The sequence below is a fragment of the Salmo salar genome, chromosome 13 (assembly GCF_965601325.2).
Source record: "Salmo salar chromosome 13, fSalSal1, whole genome shotgun sequence".
Taxonomy (NCBI): domain Eukaryota; kingdom Metazoa; phylum Chordata; class Actinopteri; order Salmoniformes; family Salmonidae; genus Salmo; species Salmo salar.
This window is the reverse complement of record NC_138303.1, coordinates 37,040,039-37,066,556: the sequence shown is the minus strand read 5'-3', so window position 1 is coordinate 37,066,556 and position 26,518 is coordinate 37,040,039. Positions and strand designations below refer to the sequence as shown.

Here is a 26,518-nt window from a genome sequence, read left to right as displayed (position 1 = left end):
TGTTGGAAACACACAACTATTGACAGTATACTGTGCTCAGCCTGAGTAAATGGTAACAGTAAAGGGTTAGCTATTAACATTTACCAACAACTATAACTTATAAGCTATTGAAGAGGCACACAGACACATTTGCTAAAAAAGTTTTAGAAAAATATAAGGAAGTAATGTGGATTATGTGTGGGAACTTGAATTGGGTCATCACAAATTGCCTTAAGGGGATGCATAGAGAGAAGACACAAATGAGCCATGTTCTCCAAAGAGCCAATTCCTCCCTCCACAGGTTCCATTTCTGTAAAGTCATGCCCAGAGGCTGGCCATTCCAGGCTGGCCATTCCCAGGTAAGCACTTCCACTTCACTGGAGCTGCTCTCATTCTATCAACCATTTCTGACTGGACAAACTCCTGCAGCAGTACATTATTACAGTTGCATTTGAAACAAACTACGGTAGGCACATTATAATAGCTTCTCTGGTTTCTGTGTTTTGCTATCATTAGTTTAACAAGAACTGACCTCTGCCAATGTCTTACAGGATAAACTGACTGCAACATGTCACTCTGAAGTTCTGTTCTACTTTTCACATAGTCAATACATGCAGTCATGTGACACCAACTCGACAGGGCTTTTTAGAGGGTATGGAACTTAACTTATATTTTTGCAGAGGGGGAGAGTGATAGGCTACATTCAGAGTTTACATTCAAATCAACAGACCTGTTACAGTTATTAAACATGACGGGAAGAGCTAAAATAATATGATACTAAGTGAACTGCATCCTTTTCACAAATAGACGCGCTAAAGTCGCTGTCCTATTCCCCGTGGTGCTGAAAACGTTCTTGCAGACTTTACACAATAAGCTACACGAGCGCTCATTTTGCTATCCACTGCATCGTGTTTCTTAAACTCAAAAACAAGTTGACCAGGAGGGCTACAGCAGGCTACCTTTTGCGTGCTTCCTTGATGCTAGAAAACAAATGAATAGTAACTGACTTTAGTTCTCGCGTGCTTATAATACAGACCATACAACGAGACAAAACCAGTTTCACAACTGTGGCATGTTGTAAGATGCATATGATTTAGCGACCGAGGCTAAAAAGATAGCATGACCGAACGACAGGATGCGACAGCCACCTAGCCTGACTCCTCGAGACTTTTAAATGACATGATCAACAAGAGGGGGGAAATGCGCTATTAGAAAACCGTGAAAAGCTATTTAGTAACAAAACACTTCTGCAGAATATCGCTGAAGCCATGAGACAAAGTATTTGAACTGTCCTGTCATCAAAAAGGCATCTCTAGTAGTTGTATCCTAGCAACTTCCTTCACCTACACGTGAAAGCATCACCGCCTTGCTACCGAGGCTTTTTGAGAGTATCTCGTTCGTAGGCTATACATAAATAGTCGATAACCTACCTGGCTTTTTGAGTAATACTTATGCTGTGATATTAAGCTGTAAAACCATGCTACAATTTGAAGCCTATGCATGTTCAGGATAGTGCTGGAACCAATGCTAAGCTACAGTTTAATTGACTATGCAAATAAAACTGAAATGGCATATAATGAGTCGGTTCAAGGAAATCAGTGGTAGTTCCACACGAACTACTCTACTGCTAGAGTGTGAAATGAAGGAGACAGTCACAGACAGTGAAACTAAACATTTTGAGAAAGCACACAACAAAACATGATCAACAATAGTAAACGACCAGACTGGCTGCTTAACCTGACAGGGTTGAACTCTTCTTGAAACAATACAGAGTTAATGTACAGTCAGCCTTGGAGTAATACCGCTAAAGGCTGTGTAACTTAACTTCTCCTGTTAGTCGCCAGTAGATAACACACAGATACACCACAACACCGTCCACCACAAATATGAAACTCAACACATCTAACCTTCTACTTCATTTTCCATTGGTAGAATCCCCCTGAAAAGCCAAACTGTTTCCCTTCTCTTTAGGAAAAGCAGATGTCATTCACTGGCATCCTGACAAAAGTCCAAGCATGCTGCATTTCAATTATGTGCACAGTTTCCCAATTCCCCCAGTTTCTAGGTAATGAATGATGCCATGAGTAAAAATATCCTTGACGTGTAGAAGCTCAATAGAGAGCACTCATCAACAATAGAACAAAGTGAAAGAGCGACGTGAGGGAAGATAGAGAGAGATAAAGACCGCTCACTACTCTTCCCATCATAGCCCCCTCCCCTTCACTTCTTTCTCTCTCCAACCCCCTCCTTCCCCTCCTGCGCTTCTCTCTACTCGGTCCCTCACGAGCCTGCAGTAAAATAAAACATATCGCTGAGAGTAGACGTTGTCGTGCGCACGTGCCGCAGGTAAACAGACGCCCTAGTTTCCCTTCAAGACGTCGAGCTTTTAAAAGCTCGCGCCAACCTGGCGCTCTCGTTACTATTTATAATGTTACTTTTACTTTTTAATTTTCAACTGCCGACCGACACAGAACTGAGGTGGGTAAATGTTTTGTACAATTCGGTTTTTCTCTCGTTTGATTTTTATCTTATGGGGAGAATATTCGACGCATCCTGATATGTATCCTGCAGCTAGGCCTACTTCGGTTCATTGTCCCTGAAAGTGAGTAGCATTCAAAGGATCCGTTATCTCCCGTGGTAAATGTCAGCTCCAGTCTATATCGACATGATTCATTTGGAGCAAACCGCTTGTTGCCCTGTCTGCGCTAATTTACCGTATTTAGCCTACCTAACATGCACTGTGTAGACTACAGTCAGTCTCTTGGTTTGTTATGCGGGTTGGTAGATAGTTTTACAACAGCTCTTTACTTTCAGATTAGATGGAGAACCAACCGGAGAGGTTAGCAGCTCTGTGTGGCTTAATTTGGCGCGCACTGTCTTCCTAACGAACCAGTACCCGATTAGCGAGTGCCACCGGGACCGTCCAGGACCATGGACAGAGAATGATTAGTGGGTAATAGCCTGTTCTGCAGCTCCTATATGTCAGTGTTTTCTGTCCTGCCCATGGCTCCGTACCTGCAGTGCTGCAGAGGAAAGGAAAAGCGCCCCTCCCCCACTCTGCATTATGACAAATCAAGGAAGGCAGGAAGGCAGGCAGCTGTGTACGTACCATTAGCACATCATAGCACCGTTTCAGAATGAACGGATAAGGGAAAGAGAGCCCAATAGCTTTAGCTTATACCCTACTGACAATTTAAACTCGTATTATTATTATTAAAGAATGGGAATTAAAATATGTAGGTTAATGAGTGATAGAATTATGGATCAATACAGGCACACAAATGGTTAAGTGTAGCATTACATATATAGTAGCTCTGGAATGGTGTCTTTTCTAGGTTACGTTTATCTGTGTTGTAGCACGTGCAAAATTTCATTAATGAAGCGTGTAAAGGCAGCGGTATACAATGCATTAGGTGGAAATATGAACATCTATATCGTACTATATTCTTTATTTTAATAGAATAAATTGTGCAGCTGTAAAATGGCTACATATTCACTGAGTGTACAAAACATTATGAACACCAACTCTTTCCATGACATAGACTGACCATGTGAATCCAGGTGAACACTATGATCCCTTATTGATGTCACTTGTTAAATCCACTTCAACCCTAATAGATTAAGGGGATGAGACGGGTTAAATAAGGATTTTTAAGCCTTGAGACAATTGAGACCTGGATTGTGTATGTGTGCCATTCAGAGGGTGAATGGGCAAGACAAAATATTTAAGTGCTTTTAAATGGGGTATGGTAGTAGGTGCCAGGTGCACCGGTTTGTGTCAAGAACTGAAATGCTACAGGGTTTTTCACGCTCAACAGTTTCTCGTGTGTATCAACAAGGGTCCACCACCTAAAGGACACCCAGCCAATTTGACACAACTGTGGGAAGCATTGGAGTCAATATGGGACAGCATCCCTGTAAAATGCTTTTGACCCCTTGTAGAGTCCATGTCCTGACAAATTGAGGCTGTTCTGAGGGCAAAGGGCAGGGGGGACGATCCTGGATGATACTATTGTATCACCTTGTTCTTTTTTCTCTTGTCAATAAGGTTACTGACAATCAGTATGTTAATCATACCAGCCACTGCAGTCCTACGTAAACAGCATTAAGAAAACCACAATTTATCCACTTTGATTTACATTGAGTTGAGTATTTCTTAAATAGAGCATTGCAACAATGTTGTATGTAAAGAAAAAGGGGAACTCGCATACCTTCAGCCCTGCCAGGTTTATGGAAAAAACACTATACTAAATAGAAAGGAAATCTCCAGCACACAAACAATTGCTATGTTGAGTTTTTAAACACGAATGGATCAACTGACACCAGTCTGAATCAGTTTCTCACCAATCATCTGGATCCAGTCTGAATCAGTTTATCTCACCAATCATCTGGATCCAGTCTGAATCAGTTTCTCACCAATCATCTGGATCCAGTCTGAATCAGTTTATCTCACCAATCATCTGGATCCAGTCTGAATCAGTTTCTCACCAATCATCTGGATCCAGTCTGAATCAGTTTATCTCACCAATCATCTGGATCCAGTCTGAATCAGTTTCTCACCAATCATCTGGATCCAGTCTGAATCAGTTTATCTCACCAATCATCTGGATCCAGTCTGAATCAGTTTATCTCACCAATCATCTGGATCCAGTCTGAATCAGTTTATCTCACCAATCATCTGGATCCAGTCTGAATCAGTTTATCTCACCAATCATCTGGATCCAGTCTGAATCAGTTTCTCACCAATCATCTGGATCCAGTCTGAATCAGTTTATCTCACCAATCATCTGGATCCAGTCTGAATCAGTTTATCTCACCAATCATCTGGATCCAGTCTGAATCAGTTCACCTGAGACAAGTGACCAAGGGATGGCCTGTTCAACCACCCAGGCTTAGGCTGCGTCCCACAACACGTCGACCCTGTTCCCCATAGATAGACAGTCTAGTATTTCTGAAGCAACACGTCGACCCTGTTCCCCATAGATAGACAGTCTAGTATTTCTGAAGCAACACGTCAACCCTGTTCCCCATAGATAGACAGTCTAGAATTTCTGAAGCAACACGTCAACCCTGTTCCCCATAGATAGACAGTCTAGAATTTCTGAAGCAACACGTCAACCCTGTTCCCCATAGATAGACAGTCTAGTATTTCTGAAGCAACACGTCAACCCTATTCCACACATAGGACTCTGGTCAAAAGTAGTGCACTATATAGGGAATAGGGTGCTATTTGGGACTAGACCAGCTGCTTTAGGGCTCTGTCGATTCTAGCAGGATGAACTTAACAAACACCATGTAGTATTCATGAGTATAACCAGGACAGGCATGAGGCAACAGAGGCATACATCTAAAAAGCCAGCATGAAATCTTTGGAGATGAACAGAGTGGAAAAATACATCAAATAAATGATTAACATACATGAGAAATGAGAGGATCCAAAATAACCGCCAAAATGCAACCACAAGCCAATACCAACAGCAAGACAATATCAAGTCAGAGAGCGGGAGAGGGGAAAGGGTTAATAGAAGTAGTAAGGTAATAGATCAGACTGTTTTCCCTCAGCTCCTTAGCTTAGTGAGGAGTAGTGAGACTGGTTCTGTGAATGGACCTGTGAGGCAGAGAGAGTAGTGTGAGTGTACTGTATGAATGGACCTGTGAGGCAGAGAGAGTAGTGTGAGTGTACTGTATGAATGGACCTGTGAGGCAGAGAGAGTAGTGTGAGTGTACTGTATGAATGGACCTGTGAGGCAGAGAGAGTAGTGTGAGTGTACTGTCTGAATGAATGGTGGAGGGATACACTGGTTCCGCCGCACCGCACCACGTCTGCCCGGGAGCCGGTGGTTCTTGATTATTCAATCCCACTCCCTCAAGGGGCGTCTGCAATGCAGCTGTCCCGTCAGCCCGCTCCTGTACTCTCCTCCCCTCTCTTCACCATGCCCTACTTTAGCCTGTCAATGCACAGTCACACACACACTGCAGTGGCAACACTCTCTCCCAGCTCCACACACACACACACACACACACACACACACACACACACACACACACACACACACACACACACACACACACACACACACACCACACACACACACACACACACACACACACACACACATCCCTGCAGTGACTTACTCCATTGCAGTCTAAATATACTAATTCACAAGACTTCCTGCCCTTAAGCCCTAGTCTTCATTGTGCAGCCAATCAAAATTCCCATGTGTGCCGAGCAACATACACTGATGTATGTCATAGTGGTTCTAGGAGATCTATTTACAGTGATGCTAAGACTCTAACATCCATGATCAACTACGTCGATTCACTGCAGCTATTAGATATTGATCCTGACATGTCTATCAGAACACAATAGCATCGTCTGAAAGACACAGGACAAGGACTGGTGCTCTTCATGGTTCTGGGCCCATGGTCCAAATCAAGCCCATGATGAACTGAGTTCCTACTACAGTTGATCCACTGCAATTGGGTCGTTCCAGGAACAGAGTGCCTTTTCACTTTGATATTTTAAGTAGACATTTTGCACCAATATTGAACTTTGAAAGCCTGTTTTATTAAACCAAGTGCCCTTTAATATAGACCGCATGAAGAATTCATTCAATCAGATTTTTTTTGTATGAATAAAGACTTGCTTAAAGTGTCAAAATGCTGCATATAGACATGTCCCTCTGTTACTTCTAGGAAGATTAACCCACTTAACCCCAACATGTATCCACGTTTTATCTTTATTGTAAAGCCCTCGTTATTGTTTCTTTGACAAAGTCATTTCTGGAGATGATTATTTATTTCATGTGATTCATCTAATCACATGAAAGGTCTGTCCCTCATTTTAATGTCAACCCTGTCGCGTGAACTGAACTCTGGTTTTAACATGGTGTAACGATATATGCATCTTTTTTTATGTTCAAAAGAAACATTGAATATCTAAAAGGCAAACGATCATGTAGAAGCAAGAGCTGCTTCTCCTATTTTTGGCCATTTTCTAGTGTTTTGTGGTGGAAACTGAGGGGCGTCAAGCACAACACGTCAACCCTGTTCCCCATAGATAGACAGTCTAGAATTTCTGAAGCAACACGTCAACCCTGTTCCCCATAGATAGACAGTCTAGTATTTCTGAAGCAACACGTCGACCCTGTTCCCCATAGATAGACAGTCTAGAATTTCTGAAGCAACACGTCGACCCTGTTCCCCATAGATAGACAGTCTAGTATTTCTGAAGCAACACGTCAACCCTGTTCCCCATAGATAGACAGTCTAGAATTTCTGAAGCAACACGTCAACCCTGTTCCCCATAGATAGACAGTCTAGAATTTCTGAAGCAACACGTCGACCCTGTTCCCCATAGATAGACAGTCTAGTATTTCTGAAGCAACACGTCGACCCTGTTCCCCATAGATAGACAGTCTAGTATTTCTGAAGCAACACGTCAACCCTGTTCCCCATAGATAGACAGTCTAGAATTTCTGAAGCAACACGTCAACCCTGTTCCCCATAGATAGACAGTCTAGAATTTCTGAAGCAACACGTCAACCCTGTTCCCCATAGATAGACAGTCTAGTATTTCTGAAGCAACACGTCAACCCTGTTCCCCATAGATAGACAGTCTAGAATTTCTGAAGCAACACGTCAACCCTGTTCCCCATAGATAGACAGTCTAGTATTTCTGAAGCAACACGTCAACCCTGTTCCCCATAGATAGACAGTCTAGTATTTCTGAAGCAACACGTCAACCCTGTTCCCCATAGATAGACAGTCTAGAATTTCTGAAGCAACACGTCAACCCTGTTCCCCATAGATAGACAGTCTAGAATTTCTGAAGCAACACGTCAATCCTGTTCCCCATAGATAGACAGTCTAGAATTTCTGAAGCAACACGTCAACCCTGTTCCCCATAGATAGACAGTCTAGAATTTCTGAAGCAACACGTCAACCCTGTTCCCCATAGATAGACAGTCTAGAATTTCTGAAGCAACACGTCAACCCTGTTCCCCATAGATAGACAGTCTAGAATTTCTGAAGCAACACGTCAACCCTGTTCCCCATAGATAGACAGTCTAGAATTTCTGAAGCAACACGTCAACCCTGTTCCCCATAGATAGACAGTCTAGAATTTCTGAAGCAACACGTCAACCCTGTTCCCCATAGATAGACAGTCTAGAATTTCTGAAGCAACACGTCAACCCTGTTCCCCATAGATAGACAGTCTAGTATTTCTGAAGCAACACGTCAACCCTGTTCCCCATAGATAGACAGTCTAGAATTTCTGAAGCAACACGTCAACCCTGTTCCCCATAGATAGACAGTCTAGAATTTCTGAAGCAACACGTCAACCCTGTTCCCCATAGATAGACAGTCTAGAATTTCTGAAGCAACACGTCAACCCTGTTCCCCATAGATAGACAGTCTAGAATTCCTGAAGCAACACGCCAACCCTGTTCCCCATAGATAGACAGTCTAGTATTTCTGAAGCAACACGTCAACCCTGTTTCCCATAGATAGACAGTCTAGAATTTCTGAAGCAACACGTCAACCCTGTTCCCCATAGATAGACAGTCTAGAATTTCTGAAGCAACACGTCAACCCTGTTCCCCATAGATAGACAGTCTAGAATTTCTGAAGCAACACGTCAACCCTGTTCCCCATAGATAGACAGTCTAGAATTCCTGAAGCAACACGTCAACCCTGTTCCCCATAGATAGACAGTCTAGAATTTCTGAAGCAACACGTCAACCCTGTTCCCCATAGATAGACAGTCTAGAATTTCTGAAGCAACACGTCAACCCTGTTCCCCATAGATAGACAGTCTAGAATTTCTGAAGCAATTACAATTCATTTGTAATTGTAATGAAGCTTGCATTCAATTGCCCCTCCCTGTTGCACACAACAAGCTTCCATTTCCCCTGACATGGGATTTCTGGCTGATTAAATCGTTAACCCTGTTACGGTCAACCCTGTTACGGTCAACCCTGTTACTTTATGTGGCACTTAATAGGCTCTTAGTGTAGTCATTTTGGTCTTTAACCTCTTGAGATGGGAAAATCTGTTTTGTATTAAGTTGAACATGTGCTCTGTATGGCAGAATGTTAAAACTAGGTGAAATAAAATCTTTACACTACCCAAAAGGTACTCATTTGACCCAACTATTGATCCTGACATGTCCTGACATCAGAAAACATTGAAGACACAGAACAAGACTAGTGTTCTCCATGGTCCTGAAATACAACCTGATCCCAAGATCCCAATGGAGTTGAGTCACTGCTGCTATCACACCTGATGACTGATGACTAGTGGTCTCCATGGTCCTGAAAGCCCATAATGAAGTTGATTCACTGCAGATATTGATTCCGAAATGTCTATCAGACCACATTATTAACACTACAGTATCCTCTCACAGATACAGGACAACAGGAAAAGGACTAGTGCTCTCCAATGTACTGAAATCCAACTCAATCTTCAAGTCATTACTGTCCATCACGGACCAGCCACGACACAGCCACATACCTCTAGAACAGACTGTAATATAAATGGACAGGTAGTTGTGATTTGTGACACACAGAGCAGCAACACGACAGCACAGAGGAGAGTCATTTAGGATGAGCCAGCAGATAGCACTTCACTGGTGCGCAGGGCAGAAGGACAGGGACAGGGAGAGCAAGAGAGAGAGAGAGAGAGAGAGGGGGGGAAGTAGAGAGAGAGATACAGAGAGAGGGGGAAGCAGGGAGAGAGAGAAAGAGAGAGGGGGAAGCTGAGAGAGAGAGAGAAAGAGTGGGAAGCAGAAAGAGGGGGAAGCAGAGAGAAAGAGAGAGGGGGAAGCAGGGAGAGAGAAAGAGAGAAGGGGAAGCAGAGAGAAAGAGAGGGGGAAGCAGGGAGTGAGAGAAAGAAAGAGGGGGAAGCAGAACGAGAGAGGGGGATGCAGAGAGAGAGAAAGAGAGAAGGGGAAGCAGAGAGAGAGAAAGAGAGAGGGGGAAGCAGAAAGAGGGGGAAGCAGAGAGAAAGAGAGAGGGGGAAGCAGGGAGAGAGAAAGCGAGAAGGGGAAGCAGAGAGAGAGAAAGAGAGAGGGGGAAGCAGGGAGTGAGAGAAAGAAAGAGGGGGAAGTAGAACGAGAGAGGGGGATGCAGAGAGAGAGAAAGAGAGAGGGGGAAGCAGGGAGTGAGAGAAAGAAAGAGGGGGAAGCAGAACGAGAGAGAGAAAGAGAGAGGGGGATGCAGAGAGAGAGAAAGAGAGAGGGGGAAGCAGGGAGTGAGAGAAAGAAAGAGGGGGAAGCAGAACGAGAGAGAGAAAGAGAGAGGGGGATGCAGAGAGAGAGACAAAGAGACACAGAAAGACATAGTGAGGCAAAAAGAGAGAGGAAGATAGACGGAGATATCTTACCGTCCAGTGAGAGCCAGTCGTGTTGTGAGGAGGGCAGTGAGGGCAGAGCGCGGGCTTTGTACTCAAACACCACTGAGTTAGAGATAATCTGGTTACTGGCAGTCACCTGCAGTGTCACCAGCCCAGTGTCATGAGCTGTGGAGAGAGAGACAGAGGGAGTGCGAGTCAGACGCTTCACTGATAACTGCTACAACTCCAGCGCTCCTGACTCTAACCACCTGTAGACCTCCTAATTACATTATATTCTTCTTAAAACTTCTTCAGTTGCCAGGGAGACAATCTCAACTGAGGAACAGAGACATGAGTAAAGACCTTGATGTAATGTATGCTGATCTAAGTCCACAAGATAACGACTGATATCCCTGGTAGTTCCAGTACACTGTGTTTCCAGTTAATCCTGGTGGAAGGATCCAGAGGGTGTGTCAAGGCCAGGCCACTGAGACCAGTCTTACCTGGGCAGTAGCAGCGCAGCACCCCAGGCTGGATGAGAGAGGCAGGGACAGATATCTGGTCAAACAGGCAGCTGTAGTTAGAGCTGGCCTCCTGCCATGGACCAGTGATAAGCACCTTCACTCCTCCCTGGAACAGATAGACACACAGACTTACAGCGCGGGAAACTGGATCATCTGCATCTATACTGGGTATTAGGGTGCAAGTGTGAATTTGGCCATGATTTAATGTCATGCTGCCATCTTATGGAGAATAGTAGGAATAACGTGAACACAGTGACGTAGTCTCAAACTGCTGCCACCTAGTGGCGGAAGAGTGTCATTGACATTACACAACCGTTTATTGTCTCTGCTATATTTACTGCGTTGCCGTCCTGTGGTTGGACAGTGATATTACAGCCATTTTTCTGTCTGACCAAAGTGGTTGCCATCTTGTGGTTGAACAGTGTCATTGACGTTAAACCGACGTTCTCTGTACATGTAGTACACTCCCCTCCCTTATTTATTTGGACAGTGAAGCCAAAACTTTTAATTTGGCTCTATACTCCAGCATTTTGGATTTGAAATGTTTTATAAAAGGTGACCGTACAGAATGTCACTTTTTATTTGAGGGTATTTTCATACATATCTTTTTTACCGTGTAGAAATGAAAGCACGTTAGACTATCTTGTCCCCCCCGATTCGAAGGTGTCATAAGTATTTGGACAACTTCACTTAGTGTATTCAATTTAGTGAAAGGTTTAGTATTTGGTCCCATATTCCTATAGCACAGAATGACTACATTAAGCTTGTGACTCTGCAAACTTGTTGGATACATTTGCAGTTTGCTTTGGTTGTGGTTTGGATTATTTGGTGCCCAATAGAAATTCATGGTAGATAATGTATTATGTCATTTTGGAGTCACTTTTATTGTAAATTAGAATAGAATATGTTTCTGAATGCTTCTGCATTAATGTGGATGCTACCATGATTACGAATAATCAAGAATGAATCGTGAATAATGATGAGTGAGAAAGTTACAGAGGCATAAATATCATACTCCCCCCAAAATGCTAACCTCCTCAGTTATTGTAATGGAGAGAGGTTAGCATGTCTTGGGGGTATGGTATAAAATGCTAACCTGCCCTGTTATTGTAATGGAGAGAGGTTAGCATGTCTTGGGGGTATGGTATAAAATGCTAACCTCCCCTGTTATTGTAATGGAGAGAGGTTAGCATGTCTTGGGGGTATGGTATAAAATGCTAACCTCCCCTGTTATTGTAATGGAGAGAGGTTAGCATGTCTTGGGGGTATGATATTTGTGCATCTGTAACTTTCTCACTCATCATTATTCACGATTCATTCATGATTATTAATGTAAAAGTGTTCAGAAAGATATTCTATTTTTATTTAAAATAAAAGAGTCTCCAAAATGACACAATACATTATTTACCATTCATTTATATTTCCATGGGGTGGCAGATAGCCTAGTGTTGGGCCAGTAACCGAATGGTTGCTGGATCGATTCCCCGAGTTGACAAGGTAAAAATCTGTCCTTCTGCCCCGGTAGGTTGTCCTTGTAAATAAGATTTTGTTCTTAACTGACTTACCAAGTAAAAAAAATTTAAAATCTTTATTTTAGTTAAAAATACATGTTTGCCCATGGGAGAAATGCTCAGAAAGTTAATTTTTGGATCTGAATGCCAAGACGTTCAAGAGATAAAGGTGCTCAAAGTTGACCTATTCTGCATACCCCACTATACCATGAGACATCCATGTCTTCATCACTGGCAAATAGAAATGGTTGAGATTGATATTATTTAAAATCATGCAAACAGGGTTGTCAAACTATTTTATGATTTATTGAAAAAAAATTATGACATTTTTTTAGCCTTTAAATATTTGCACATGTAGTAGCTTAGATGCTAATGTACATAATCTGAGGTGTTTTGTGTTGTGCCCGTCATCAGTTGAGACACAACATGCTCTTGAATACAGGGTGGGTGTTGTGTCATTAATAGAAATAGCATTCATAGAATGAAACTATCCCTTCAGACCACTGCAATTTAGATGGTACACCATTGACATTTAAATTGAATTGTCATTTTAACTTCTAATTACTACCACAAAGATGACCACCGGTCCACCCACCGTCGAATGTTAACCTAAATAGTCATGTCTATTCTACTATCTATATTTCTATGATTTCAATATGTTTCCAATGGAGGACAGTATAATTAAAAACAACAGGTATTCCCATTCAGGTCAACATTCGCTGATGTGTGGACCTCCAACCATCTTTGTAGTACTATTTGAAAGTTGACATTTAAATTTGATTCCACTTTTTAATACATTTATCAGTCAAAACATGACACCCACCTTGTATTCAAGAGCATGTTATGTCTCAGCTGATGATGGGCCCAACACATGATAGATGATATCAAATAGGGTCTAAATGTCAAAATATGCGAATATGAAACAAATTGGAGTGTAAGTAAGCGTTATTAATTAACATTGAAGGTAAAAAAAGGAACATTTTTATATGTCTATTTTTTTTCTCCAGAAATTAATAAATAGATTGACAACCCTGTTTGTAAGCTTTTAAATAATATCAATCTCAACCATTTCTATTTCCGGGTGATGAAGACATGGATGTCTCATGGTATGGTGGGGTATGCAGAATAGGTCAACTTTGAGCACCTTTTATCTCTTGAATGTTCTGACATTCAGATCCAAAAAGTCCCTTTCTGAGCACTTCTACGATGGGCAAATATGTATCGAAGGTTTCGTTCAAATCAAAAGGGGTGCTGTCAAAAAGTGACTGAATTCAAATGTATTTATCCCACAACATAATCTGAAACACAACCAAAACAAACTCCAAATGCATCCAACAAGTGTGTAGTCACAAGCTTGATGTAATCATTGCGTGCTAGGAATATGGGACCAAATACTTAACTTTTGACTGTAAATGTAATACACTATAAGTGAATTTGTCCAAATACATATGACACCTTCAAATAGGGGGATACATAAAGTGCATTCATTTCTAAATGGTAAAACAGATATGTATGAACATACCCTCAAATAAAAGGTGACATTCTGTACTGTCGCCTCACGTAAAACATTTGATGTCAAATCCAAAATGCTGGAGTATAGAGCCACATTTAAAGTTTTAACTTCACTGTCCAAATAAATTCAAAAGGGAGTGTACATTATTGAGCTGCCATCCGGTGGTTGAACAGTGTTACTGGCATTACAGACTCCTTTACTCTCTGTTTTGTACTTTATTGAGCTGCCATCCGGTGGTTGAACAGTGATATTACAGTTCATTCAAACTATGTTGATATGTACAGGTAACTGCCAAAACAAAGGAAACGACAACATAAAGACAACACGAGCCAGATCAGCTTCAAAGCGCCTTGGCATAGATTCTGGAACTCTGTTGGAGGACATGCTTCCACCAGAAATTCCATTATTTGGTGTTTTGTTGATGGTGGCGCCGCTCCAGAATCTCCCGTAAGTGGTCAATTGGGATGAGATCTGGTGACTGAGACAACCATGGCATATGGTTTACATCATTTTCATGCTCATCAAACCATTCAGTGACCTGCGGATGGGGGTATTGTCATCCTATGAGTGCATAGCAATGGTAGCCAAAATATTGAGCAACTGGGCCTACCAAGCATTTGTTTCTGTACTTTTTACAACCTGTTTCTCCCCAATTGATAGTTACAGTCTTGTCCCATCGCTGCAACTCCCATATGGACTCGGGAGAGGCGAAGGCCGAGAGCCATGTGTCCTCCGAAACACGACCCTGTCAAGCCACACTGCTTCTTGACACACTGCTTGTTTAACCCGGAAGCCAGCCGCACCAATGTGTCGGAGGAAACACGTCCAGCTGGCGACCGGGGTCAGCTTGCAGGCACCCGGCCCGCCACATGGAGTCACTAGAGCACGATGGAACAAGGAATTCCCGGCCAACCAAACCCGCCCCTAACCCGGATGACGCTGGGGCAATTGTGCGCTGCCTCATGGGTCTCCAGGTCATGGCCGGCTGTGACAGCCTGGGATTGAACCCGGGTCTGTAGTGATGCCTCAAGCGCTGCAATGCAGTGCTTTATACAGTTGCACCACTCTGGAGGCCTCCTGCTCACCATTTTTATACATGACCCTAAGCATGATGGGATGTTAATTCATTGGTTAGAAATTGCTCAGGAACCACACCTGTGTGGAAGCACCTGCTTTCAATATACTTTGTATCCCTCGTTTACTAAAGTGTTTACATTATTTTGGCAGTTCAGGTTGGTTGAAGGAAATCCATTATTTCTGTCTGACCAAAGTGAAACTTGAGAAATTGCCTCTATGTATGCGTTTACCAAATCACAACTACAAAACTATTTTGTAACTACATTTGGTAACTCAATTGGAGTGTAATGCTTTGTGAAATAAGGAGTATATGCACTGCTAGCGTGGTGAAGGCTCACCTCAGGGTAGGACCACTCGGGCGAGTAGTCAGTGACCATGAAGAGTCTCCCTGTGGCCTGCAACATCCCCAGAGCCCCGTGGGCCACGGCTGCAGACACCACCTCCGCCACGTCCATGTATGCCAGAGAGCCTGACTCCGTCCCTGCACCCCCAGCCCCGGCACCCAGAGACTGAGGGCTGCAGCAGGGCTGGAGACAGAGCTCTGAGGGGCTGTATCCTGCCCCCCGGGCCCCTCCTACCCCTCCGTCCTCCTGGCCCTGCTGGGGAGCTCCGCTAGGCGTGGCCTGGCCATCTGAGCCATGGTTGGCCACCAGCTGGTGGTTGTAAAGAGCTCCCCCGGCCGCCATGTTGGTTCCACTACCGTCCACAGAGATGAAGTCATTGATGAGGTCAGAGAACTGGTTTCCAAAGGAGATGTCAAAGTGGTCCAGGCTGATCTCCATGCCTCCCCCTCCTGCTCCCCCGTTAGAGCCCGCTCCGCCCAGGCCCTGGTGGGGCCCCACGGTGTTGTAGAGACCCTGGACCATCCCAGCCCCCTGGAGGAGGGGCTGCAGCTGCTGCTGCTGCTGTGAGCGATTGCTGCCGTCGTTGTTGATGCCATTTCCATTATGCATGGTCACTCCTTCCCCTCCTCCTCCGCCTCCCTGACCTCCTCCACCGTTGGCCTGCTGCAGGTAGTGCTCTGTCCCTCCTCCCTCTGGGTTGCCTCCTCCACAGGCCTGGAGGTGATCCCCAGGCTTCAGTAGACCCTCTCCATTCTCTGTTCCCCCTGCCTGGCCTGAGCCCACGCTGCCTGGCTGCTCCAGACCCACCACCTCCTCATGCTCCGGCCCCAGCCCAGGGAAGCCCCCCTGGTACTGCAGAAGCTGGAGAGACCCAGGCCCCTGCCCTGGCCCCTCGGTGGGGGAGCCCCCGTTGCAGTTGGCCCTGTGGTGGCTCTGGTGGTGGTGGTGGAGGTGGCCGTTAATGCCAGGGGAATCCGTCTTGACCACCTGCAGGCCCATGTAGGCTGTGGAGTCGTGGGAGTTGTGCTCCATCAGGTGAGTCTTCTGGCCCATGGAGGACCTGCCCTGCTGGGCCTGGCCGGGCTGCTGGGTGTCCTGGAGGAAGAAGCTGGGCGAGTGGCTCTGGTGGGAGAGGTGGGGGCTGTTCATAGCCTGGCCATAGCCCACTGACCCAGCCCCGGAGGAGTATTCCTGCTTGGCATCGATGGCACTGAAATCCATCTGCTCCAGGGTGGTGCTGGGGCTCAGGCCTCCTCCAGAGGGCAGCAGAGAGCCTGCAGGGGTCAGGCCAAGGGAGCCCTGTGCTGAACCAGCCCCAGAGGAACCAGCTCCACCTCCTCCACAGCTCACCACTGCCCCCACCTGATAGCCCTGCTCTGTGGCCAGCTGCTGCTCGAAGGACATGTCCTCCGTCTTGATGTTTTTCACCAGAGCAGAGTTGAAGCTGTATCCAGAGTCTGACATGGATGGAGAGCGCTGCATACTGCCGTTGGTGCCGTTGGTGGAAGAGGAGGAAGAGGAGGAGCTGCCGCCCCCCTTCAGCCTGCTGCCCCCGTAGGTCTGGCCCTGCTTGGGGTTGTTGAGGAAGCAGTCAGGGTCAAAGTTCATGGTGGTCTCAGGTATCTTCATGCCTCCGGCATCCAGGCTGCTGGACAGGACCAGCTCCTCAGACACACCGGCTGCAGACAGCATGGACAGCCCGTCTGCTCCCCCTGCCCCCCCGGGACCCTCCCCAGCCCCTCCGCTGGGGAAGGCAAACTTGTGGTTGTCTGCCACCACACCGGACAACACCAGGCCCTGGGAGGCTGCGTCGGGGCCCATGAGGTGGGCGTTGGGGCCCCCATTGGGGGACATGCTGTAGACGGGGTCCCCGGTCACCTCGGACATAAATACGCTCTGGGACAGGCTGGACATGACGGAAGCCACGTGGCCCATGCCCGTCACCACGGGACTGTCAGCCATGTCTGGGTCGCTGTTCAGCCCGCTGCTGATTGACACGGGGGAGTTCTGGGTAGTGTCAGGGACCTCCACCTGGTTGGTAGACGACACCTCCGTGCTGTTCTGGTGCAGGAGAACAGGCTTGGGAATCTTGCCGTTGCGTTTCTCCCTGGCGCTGCCCCCTCCCCCTCCGGAACTTTTCCCTCCCCCTCCATGGCTGCTGTGCTCGGTCTTGCCCTCGGACACATCGTTGTTCTGGACCTCAGAGTGACCGCTGCTGTAGCCTCCACGGGGGTCCACCTTGGGGGAGATGATGCGGTGTTTGGCGCTGTTGCACTTGTGGTGCACACTGCTCCCTGCGCCTGTTAGAGGGAGATAGGAGCGGTTACTGAGTGATAGCTCTAGATACAGTAGAAGTCATCAGTCATTTAGAAAGAATGCAGAATAGTACAGTGAATCTCCACATGTCACTTAAATCTCGCTGTATTGATGACTTTCACTCCTGGGACTCTTTCATACTCTTGCTTGTGCCTGTCTTCTTTTCCCCGTTAACGTTACGACTGCGGAAATGTTTGTAATCACCTGTCAAACACCCCGTTAATGGCTGAAATGGGCTACAAGAATATTACTCTGAGATTTAATGAATGTCTCGACACGTCACAAGAAAGAGGAGAAAGATAACTTTATTTTGATGGATGTTCACTTTTGGTGGAATTGAAAAAAGTTATAATTTAATACAGTTTAAATATTTACAAATTACAATGAACAAAGAAATATAAACGCAACATGTATAGTGTTGGTCCCATGTTTCATGAACTGAAATAAAAGTTGACTATACTCACAAATAGCTTATTACTTTCAAATTCTGTTCACAGATTTGTTTAATTCCCTGTTAGTGAGCATTTCTCCTTTGCCAAGATAATCCGTCCACCTGACAGGTGTGGTATATCAAGAAGCTGATTAAACAGCATGATCATTACACAGGTGCACAAAAAAAGGACATATGCAGTTTTGTCACACAACACAATGCCACAGATTATGAGGGAGCGTGCAGTTGGCATGCTGACTGCAGGAATGTCTACCATAAGCTGCCTCTAACATCGTTTTAGAGAATGTCCAACCGGCCTCACAACTGCAGACCACGTGTAACCACACCAGCCCAGGGCCTCCACATCCGGCTTCTGAGACCAGCCACCCAGACAGCTGATGAAACTGTGGGTTTGCACAACCGAAGAATTTCTGCACAAACTGTCAGAAACCGTCTCAGGGAAGCTCATCTGCGCGCTCGTCGTCCTGACCAGGATCTTGACCTGACTGCATTTTGGCGTCGTAACCGACTTCAGTGGACAAATGCTCCCCTTTGATGACCACTGGCACGCTGGAGAAAAGTCCTCTTCATAGATGAATCCCAGTTTCAACTGTACTGGGCAGATGGCAGACAGTGTGTATGGCGTCGTGTGGGCGAGTGATTTGCTGATGTCAGCGTTGTGAACAGACTACCCCATGGTGGCAGTGGGGTTATGGTATGGGCAGACATAAACTACGGACAACAAACAAAATAGCATTTTATCGATGGCAATTTTAATGCACACAGATACCGTGATGAGATCCTGAGGTCCATTGTCGTGCCATTAATCCTCCGCCATCACCTCATGTTTCACCATAACGCACTGCCCCATGTCGCAAGGATCTATCTGCAGACAATTCCTGGAAGCTGAAAATGTCCCAGGTCTTCCATGGCCTGCATTCTCAACAGACATGTCACCCATTGAGCCTGTCTGGGATGCTCTGAATTGACGTGTATGACAGCGTGTTCTAGTTTCCGCCAATAACCAGCAACTTTGCACAACCATTGAATGGGACAACATTCCACAGGCCACAATCAGCCTGATCAACTCTATGCGAAGGAGGTGTGTCGTGCTGCATGAGGAAAATGGTGGTCACACCAGATACTGACTGGTTTTCTGACCCCGACCTTAAGGTATCAGTGACCAACCCATGCATATCTGTATTCCCAGTCATGTGAAATCCATAGCCTAATGAATTCATTTAAATTGACTGATTTCCTTATATGAACTGAAATTGTTTCATGTTGCGTTTATATTTTTGTTCAGTGTAGATGCTCTGAAATGAAAGCAACTTTTGAAAATGAACACTCGGATTCTAGTGATAATATGTCTGATTTTGCTAATAATTTTCTTTTTTCTTTTATTTAACTAGGCAAGTTACTTAAGAACAAATTCTTATTTACAATGACGGCCTACCTAGGCCGGACGATGCTGGGCCAATTGTGCGCCGCCCTATGGGACTCCCAATCACAGCCAGTTGTGATACAGCCTGGAATCGAACCAGGGTCTGTAGTGACGCCTCTTGCACTGAGATGCAGTGTCTTAGACCGCTGTGCCACTTGGGAGCCCTAAACAATGTAAAGTATGTATAGATAGGGGTAATCTAGAGCCAAACCTGTTGATTTTTAATGTATCCTGCTATTGACACACTTCTTGAATTATGCAACAGAACCCGACTACAACTGTAATTCATGAGGTAGTCTAGACAGCGCAGGTGAGTACAGGTAGGGTAGACAGAGCAGGTGAGTACAGGTAGGGTAGACAGAGCAGGTGAGTACAGGTAGGGTTGACAGAGCAGGTGAGTACAGGTAGGGTAGACAGAGCAGGTGAGTACAGGTAGAGTAGACAGCGCAGGTGAGTACAGGTAGGGTTGACAGAGCAGGTGAGTACAGGTAGGGTAGACAGAGCAGGTGAGTACAGGTAGGGTAGACAGCGCAGGTGAGTACAGGTAGGGTTGACAGAGCAGGTGAGTACAGGTAGGGTAGACAGAGCAGGTGAGTACAGGTAGGGTAGACAGAGCAGGTGAGTACAGGTAGGGTAGACAGAGCAGGTGAGTGCAGGTAGGGTAGACAGAGCAGGTGAGTACAGGTAGGGTTGACAGAGCAGGTGAGTACAGGTAGGGTAGACAGAGCAGGTGAGTGCTGGTAGGGTAGACAGAGCAGGTGAGTACAGGTAGGGTAGACAGAGCAGGTGAGTACAGGTAGGGTAGACAGAGCAGGTGAGTGCAGGTAGGGTAGACAGAGCAGGTGAGTACAGGTAGGGTTGACAGAGCAGGTGAGTACAGGTAGGGTAGACAGAGCAGGTGAGTGCTGGTAGGGTAGACAGAGCAGGTGAGTGTAGGTAGGGTAGACAGAGCAGGTGAATACAGGTAGGGTAGACAGTGCAGGTGAGTACAGGTAGGGTAGACAGAGCAGGTGAGTACAGGTAGGGTAGACAGAGCAGGTGAGTACAGGTAGGGGAGACATAGCAGGTGAATACAGGTAGGGTAGACAGAGCAGGTGAATACAGGTAGTGTAGACAGTGCAGCTGAGTACAGGTAGGGTAGACAGAGCAGGTGAGTACAGGTAGGGTAGACAGAGCAGGTGAGTACAGGTAGGGTAGACAGAGCAGGTGAGTACAGGGAGGGTTGACAGAGCAGGTGAATACAGGTAGGGTAGACATAGCAGGTGAGTGCTGGTAGGGTAGACAGAGCAGGTGAATGCTGGTAGGGTAGACAGAGCAGGTGAGTACAGGTAGGGTAGACAGAGCAGGTGAGTACAGGTATGGTAAACAGTGCAGGTGAGTACAGGTAGGGTTACAGAGCAGGTGAGTACAGGTAGGGTAGACAGAGCAGGTGAGTGCAGGTAGGGTTAACAGAGCAGGTGAATGCTGGTAGGGTGGACAGAGCAGGTGAGTACAGGTAGGGTAGACAGAGCAGGTGAGTGCTGGTAGGGTAAACAGTGCAGGTGAGTGCAGGTAGGGTAGACATAGCAGGTGAATACAGGTAGGGTAGACAGTGCAGGTGCGTACAGGTAGGGTAGACAGTGCAGGTGAGTGCAGGTAGGGTAGACAGAGCAGGTGAATGCAGGTAGGGTAGACAGTGCAGGTGAATAAGGGTAGGGTAGACAGTGCAGGTGAGTACAGGTAGTAAAGACAGAGCAGGTGAGTACAGGTAGGGTAAACAGAGCCGGTGAGTGCTGGTAGGGTAGACAGAGCAGGTGAGTGCAGGTAGGGTAGACAGAGCAGGTGAGTGCAGGTAGGGTTAACAGAGCAGGTGAATGCTGGTAGGGTGGACAGAGCAGGTGAGTACAGGTAGGGTGAACAGAGCAGGTGAGTAGTGGTAGGGTAGACAGAGCAGGTGAGTGCAGGTAGGGTGAACAGAACAGGTGAGTGCAGGTAGGGTAGACAGAGCAGGTGAGTACAGGTAGGGTAGACAGAGCAGGTGAGTGCTGGTAGGGTAGACAGAGCAGGTGAGTGCAGGTAGGGTAGACAGAGCAGGTGAGTACAGGTAGGGTAGACAGAGCAGGTGAGTGCAGGTAGGGTTAACAGAGCAGGTGAATGCTGGTAGGGTAGACAGAGCAGGTGAGTACAGGTAGGGTGAACAGTGCAGGTGAGTACAGGTAGGGTAGACAGAGCAGGTGAGTACAGCTAGGGTAGACAGAGCAGGTGAGTACAGGTATGGTAAACAGTGCAGGTGAGTACAGGTAGGGTTACAGAGCAGATGAGTACAGGTAGGGTTGACAGAGCAGGTGAGTGCAGGTAGGGTTAACAGAGCAGGTGAGTGCTGGTAGGGTGGACAGAGCAGGTGAGTACAGGTAGGGTAGACAGAGCAGGTGAGTACAGGTAGGGTAGACAGAGCAGGTGAGTACAGGTAGGGTTAACAGAGCAGGTGAGTACAGGTAGGGTAGACAGAGCAGGTGAGTACAGGTAGGGTTAACAGAGCAGGTGAATGCTGGTAGGGTAGACAGAGCAGGTGAGTACAGGTAGGGTAGACAGAGCAGGTGAGTGCAGGTAGGGTAGACAGCGCAGGTGAGTGCAGGTAGGGTAGACAGAGCAGGTGAGTGCTGGTAGGGTAGACAGAGCAGGTGAGTACAGGTAGGGTAAACAGAGTAGGTGAGTGCTGGTAGGGTAGACAGAGCGGGTGAGTACAGGTAGGGTTACAGAGCAGGTGAGTACAGGTAGGGTGGACAGAGCAGGTGAGTGCAGGTAGGGTGCACAGAGCAGGTGAGTGCAGGTAGGGTCGACAGAGCAGGTGAGTGCTGGTAGGGTAGACAGAGCAGGTGAGTGCTGGTAGGGTAGACAGAGCAGGTGAGTGCTGGTAGGGTAGACAGAGCAGGTGAGTACAGGTAGGGTAGACAGAGCAGGTGAGTACAGGTAGGGTAGACAGAGCAGGTGAGTACAGGTAGGGTTAACAGAGCAGGTGAGTACAGGTAGGGTAGACAGAGCAGGTGAGTACAGGTAGGGTTAACAGAGCAGGTGAATGCTGGTAGGGTAGACAGAGCAGGTGAGTACAGGTAGGGTGGACAGAGCAGGTGAGTACAGGTAGGGTAGACAGAGCAGGTGAGTACAGGTAGGGTGGACAGAGCAGGTGAGTGCAGGTAGGGTTACAGAGCAGGTGAGTACAGGTAGGGTAGACAGAGCAGGTGAGTACAGGTAGGGTAGACAGAGCAGGTGAGTGCAGGTAGGGTTACAGAGCAGGTGAGTACAGGTAGGGTAGACAGAGCAGGTGAGTACAGGTAGGGTAGACAGAGCAGGTGAGTACAGGTAGGGTGGACAGAGCAGGTGAGTACAGGTAGGGTAGACAGAGCAGGTGAGTACAGGTAGGGTAGACAGAGCAGGTGAGTACAGGTAGGGTAGACAGAGCAGGTGAGTACAGGTAGGGTAGACAGAGCAGGTGAGTACAGGTAGGGTAGACAGAGCAGGTGAGTACAGGTAGGGTAGACAGAGCAGGTGAGTACAGGTAGGGTAGACAGAGCAGGTGAATACAGGTAGGGTAGACAGAGCAGGTGAGTACAGGTAGGGTAGACAGAGCAGGTGAGTACAGGTAGGGTAGACAGAGCAGGTGAATACAGGTAGGGTAGACAGAGCAGGTGAATACAGGTAGGGTAGACAGAGCAGGTGAGTACAGGTAGGGTAGACAGAGCAGGTGAATACAGGTAGGGTAGACAGAGCAGGTGAATACAGGTAGGGTAGACAGAGCAGGTGAGTACAGGTAGGGTTGACAGAGCAGGTGAGTACAGGTAGGGTAAACAGAGCAGGTGAGTACAGGTAGGGTAGACAGCGCAGGTGAGTACAGGTAGGGTTGACAGAGCAGGTGAGTACAGGTAGGGTAGACAGAGCAGGTGAGTACAGGTAGGGTGAACAGTGCAGGTGAGTACAGGTAGGGTAGACAGAGCAGGTGAGTACAGCTAGGGTAGACAGAGCAGGTGAGTACAGGTATGGTAAACAGTGCAGGTGAGTACAGGTAGGGTTACAGAGCAGATGAGTACAGGTAGGGTTGACAGAGCAGGTGAGTGCAGGTAGGGTTAACAGAGCAGGTGAGTGCTGGTAGGGTGGACAGAGCAGGTGAGTACAGGTAGGGTAGACAGAGCAGGTGAGTACAGGTAGGGTAGACAGAGCAGGTGAGTACAGGTAGGGTTAACAGAGCAGGTGAGTACAGGTAGGGTAGACAGAGCAGGTGAGTACAGGTAGGGTTAACAGAGCAGGTGAATGCTGGTAGGGTAGACAGAGCAGGTGAGTACAGGTAGGGTAGACAGAGCAGGTGAGTGCAGGTAGGGTAGACAGCGCAGGTGAGTGCAGGTAGGGTAGACAGAGCAGGTGAGTGCTGGTAGGGTAGACAGAGCAGGTGAGTACAGGTAGGGTAAACAGAGTAGGTGAGTGCTGGTAGGGTAGACAGAGCGGGTGAGTACAGGTAGGGTTACAGAGCAGGTGAGTACAGGTAGGGTGGACAGAGCAGGTGAGTGCAGGTAGGGTGCACAGAGCAGGTGAGTGCAGGTAGGGTCGACAGAGCAGGTGAGTGCTGGTAGGGTAGACAGAGCAGGTGAGTGCTGGTAGGGTAGACAGAGCAGGTGAGTGCTGGTAGGGTAGACAGAGCAGGTGAGTACAGGTAGGGTAGACAGAGCAGGTGAGTACAGGTAGGGTAGACAGAGCAGGTGAGTACAGGTAGGGTTAACAGAGCAGGTGAGTACAGGTAGGGTAGACAGAGCAGGTGAGTACAGGTAGGGTTAACAGAGCAGGTGAATGCTGGTAGGGTAGACAGAGCAGGTGAGTACAGGTAGGGTGGACAGAGCAGGTGAGTACAGGTAGGGTAGACAGAGCAGGTGAGTACAGGTAGGGTGGACAGAGCAGGTGAGTGCAGGTAGGGTTACAGAGCAGGTGAGTACAGGTAGGGTAGACAGAGCAGGTGAGTACAGGTAGGGTAGACAGAGCAGGTGAGTGCAGGTAGGGTTACAGAGCAGGTGAGTACAGGTAGGGTAGACAGAGCAGGTGAGTACAGGTAGGGTAGACAGAGCAGGTGAGTACAGGTAGGGTAGACAGAGCAGGTGAGTACAGGTAGGGTAGACAGAGCAGGTGAGTACAGGTAGGGTAGACAGAGCAGGTGAGTACAGGTAGGGTAGACAGAGCAGGTGAGTACAGGTAGGGTAGACAGAGCAGGTGAGTACAGGTAGGGTAGACAGAGCAGGTGAGTACAGGTAGGGTAGACAGAGCAGGTGAGTACAGGTAGGGTAGACAGAGCAGGTGAATACAGGTAGGGTAGACAGAGCAGGTGAGTACAGGTAGGGTAGACAGAGCAGGTGAGTACAGGTAGGGTAGACAGAGCAGGTGAATACAGGTAGGGTAGACAGAGCAGGTGAGTACAGGTAGGGTAGACAGAGCAGGTGAATACAGGTAGGGTAGACAGAGCAGGTGAGTACAGGTAGGGTAGACAGAGCAGGTGAATACAGGTAGGGTAGACAGAGCAGGTGTTTGGTGGTTGAAGCCCTTTTCCATGCCTTTAAATTAATGTGTTAATATATGCAAATACACCCAGTGTATTTATGCAAATGAGGCACCTATAAAAAAAAAATCTTTTATCACCTAATATTTTTTAATACCTGACACAATAAGAACACGTATATAAGAGTACATTCTAAGAAAAAAAAGAAAATGTACAATAAATTTAACATCTGAATTCCCACCAAAATCCCTGAAAGCCATTCATTATTTGTTCAGGCCAGTAATTGTTTTTTTAAAACCCTTCTGACAATTTCAGTGACCATTGCTAGTGACAATGTAATTCACAAACTCCATCTGAGGGAAGGCTGTGAATGACTTGTTGGAACAGCTCATTAACAGTAGGAACACTGCCTGTGCTTTCAGACCTAAACAAATCACCTGAAAACAACATCCTTATCCAAGTCATTGTAATTGAAGGGATTGTTTAATTGATTGGTGTGACTTTTGAGACCATTTGAAATTGTATCAATAAAACACAAGAGAGCCATGATCCTCACACTTTCCACATTCACTCTACGCATAATGTAGGACCTCTACCTCTTCTCCTTCTCCCAACTCTTTTACATTTGAGTAATTTACCAGACGCTCCTATCCAGAGCATTCCTCGTAAGATAGCTAGGTGAGACAACAACACATCACAATCGTAGCAAGAACATTTTCCCTCAGCCAAGTAGTTATCAGCAGTCAGTGCTAGGACTAGTCCTTTGACTACACCTACACCTTCTCCCCTTTCTCTCTCCCCCCTATCCCCTATCCCCTCCCCCTCTCTACCTCTATCCCCTCCCCCTTACCCAGGGTGCCTGTGCAGAGGCAGTTGTGGGTCCGGGGAGTTGGCTTGGTTTGGTGGCTGTCCAGAATCTGCTGCACCAGCTGCTCCACTGAGAAGCCAGAGCTGCTGTTCCCGTTGCTGCAAGTCCACTTGATGCCATGAACTGCCGGGAGAGAGGAGACAGAGATGTCAGCCAGTCCAGACCAACAGACCACCACCACCCACACCCACACTACTGCAGGCTGCACCCCTAGAACCCTGTGACCCACCCGCATCTCTACACCCTAAACCCCCACCTAATAGTCTGCTTTTGGATAGTTTAGACAGCACTGTTTGCATGAAGCTCTATTTGGACAGCGGCACATCTCTCACGGTCTCCTCTCTTTCCCCACACTGCCCAACCTACCTACTGTGCTGTGAACTACTTGATGAAAGTAGCCAACCACACACAGCCCCGTTAACACACACAGGCATGTCGGCTCCCTGCCTTGAGTCATTGTATTAGCCTCTGGCTGCCTGTACCTCCGGGGCTGTGATGTGGGAAACCACTGGAGAGGAACACAGTCTAGCTGCTAGATGAAGGAGAAGAGAGCCATTCTCCTGCATAAGTGCATTCCTGCCTGGCTGGCCTGCTCCGGTCACAGCTGGCTACCACTGCCTAATACCTTTCACTGCTTTCTGTCTCTGGCTTAGCAGCCAGGCTCC

The 26,518-nt window shown here is 46.9% G+C and overlaps 1 protein-coding gene across 6 annotated transcripts in view; it reads right to left on the bottom strand.

The window, feature by feature from the left end:
- The window catches only part of LOC106567259 (calmodulin-binding transcription activator 1), a 493,378-nt gene that overhangs the window by 27,641 nt on the left and 439,219 nt on the right, over positions 1 to 26,518 (bottom strand). For 5 of the 6 annotated variants that reach the window (XM_014136342.3, XM_014136343.3, XM_014136344.3 and 2 more), the window contains 4 exons: positions 25,836 to 25,976; positions 15,278 to 17,583; positions 10,818 to 10,944; positions 10,366 to 10,500 (listed from right to left, as the gene is read on the bottom strand). In XM_014136342.3, coding sequence (XP_013991817.1) covers positions 10,366 to 10,500; positions 10,818 to 10,944; positions 15,278 to 17,583; positions 25,836 to 25,976 — 2,709 coding nt within the window. The remainder of the gene's footprint in view (positions 1 to 10,365; positions 10,501 to 10,817; positions 10,945 to 15,277; positions 17,584 to 25,835; positions 25,977 to 26,518) is intronic. The other variant, XM_045693185.2, reaches the window with a different exon arrangement.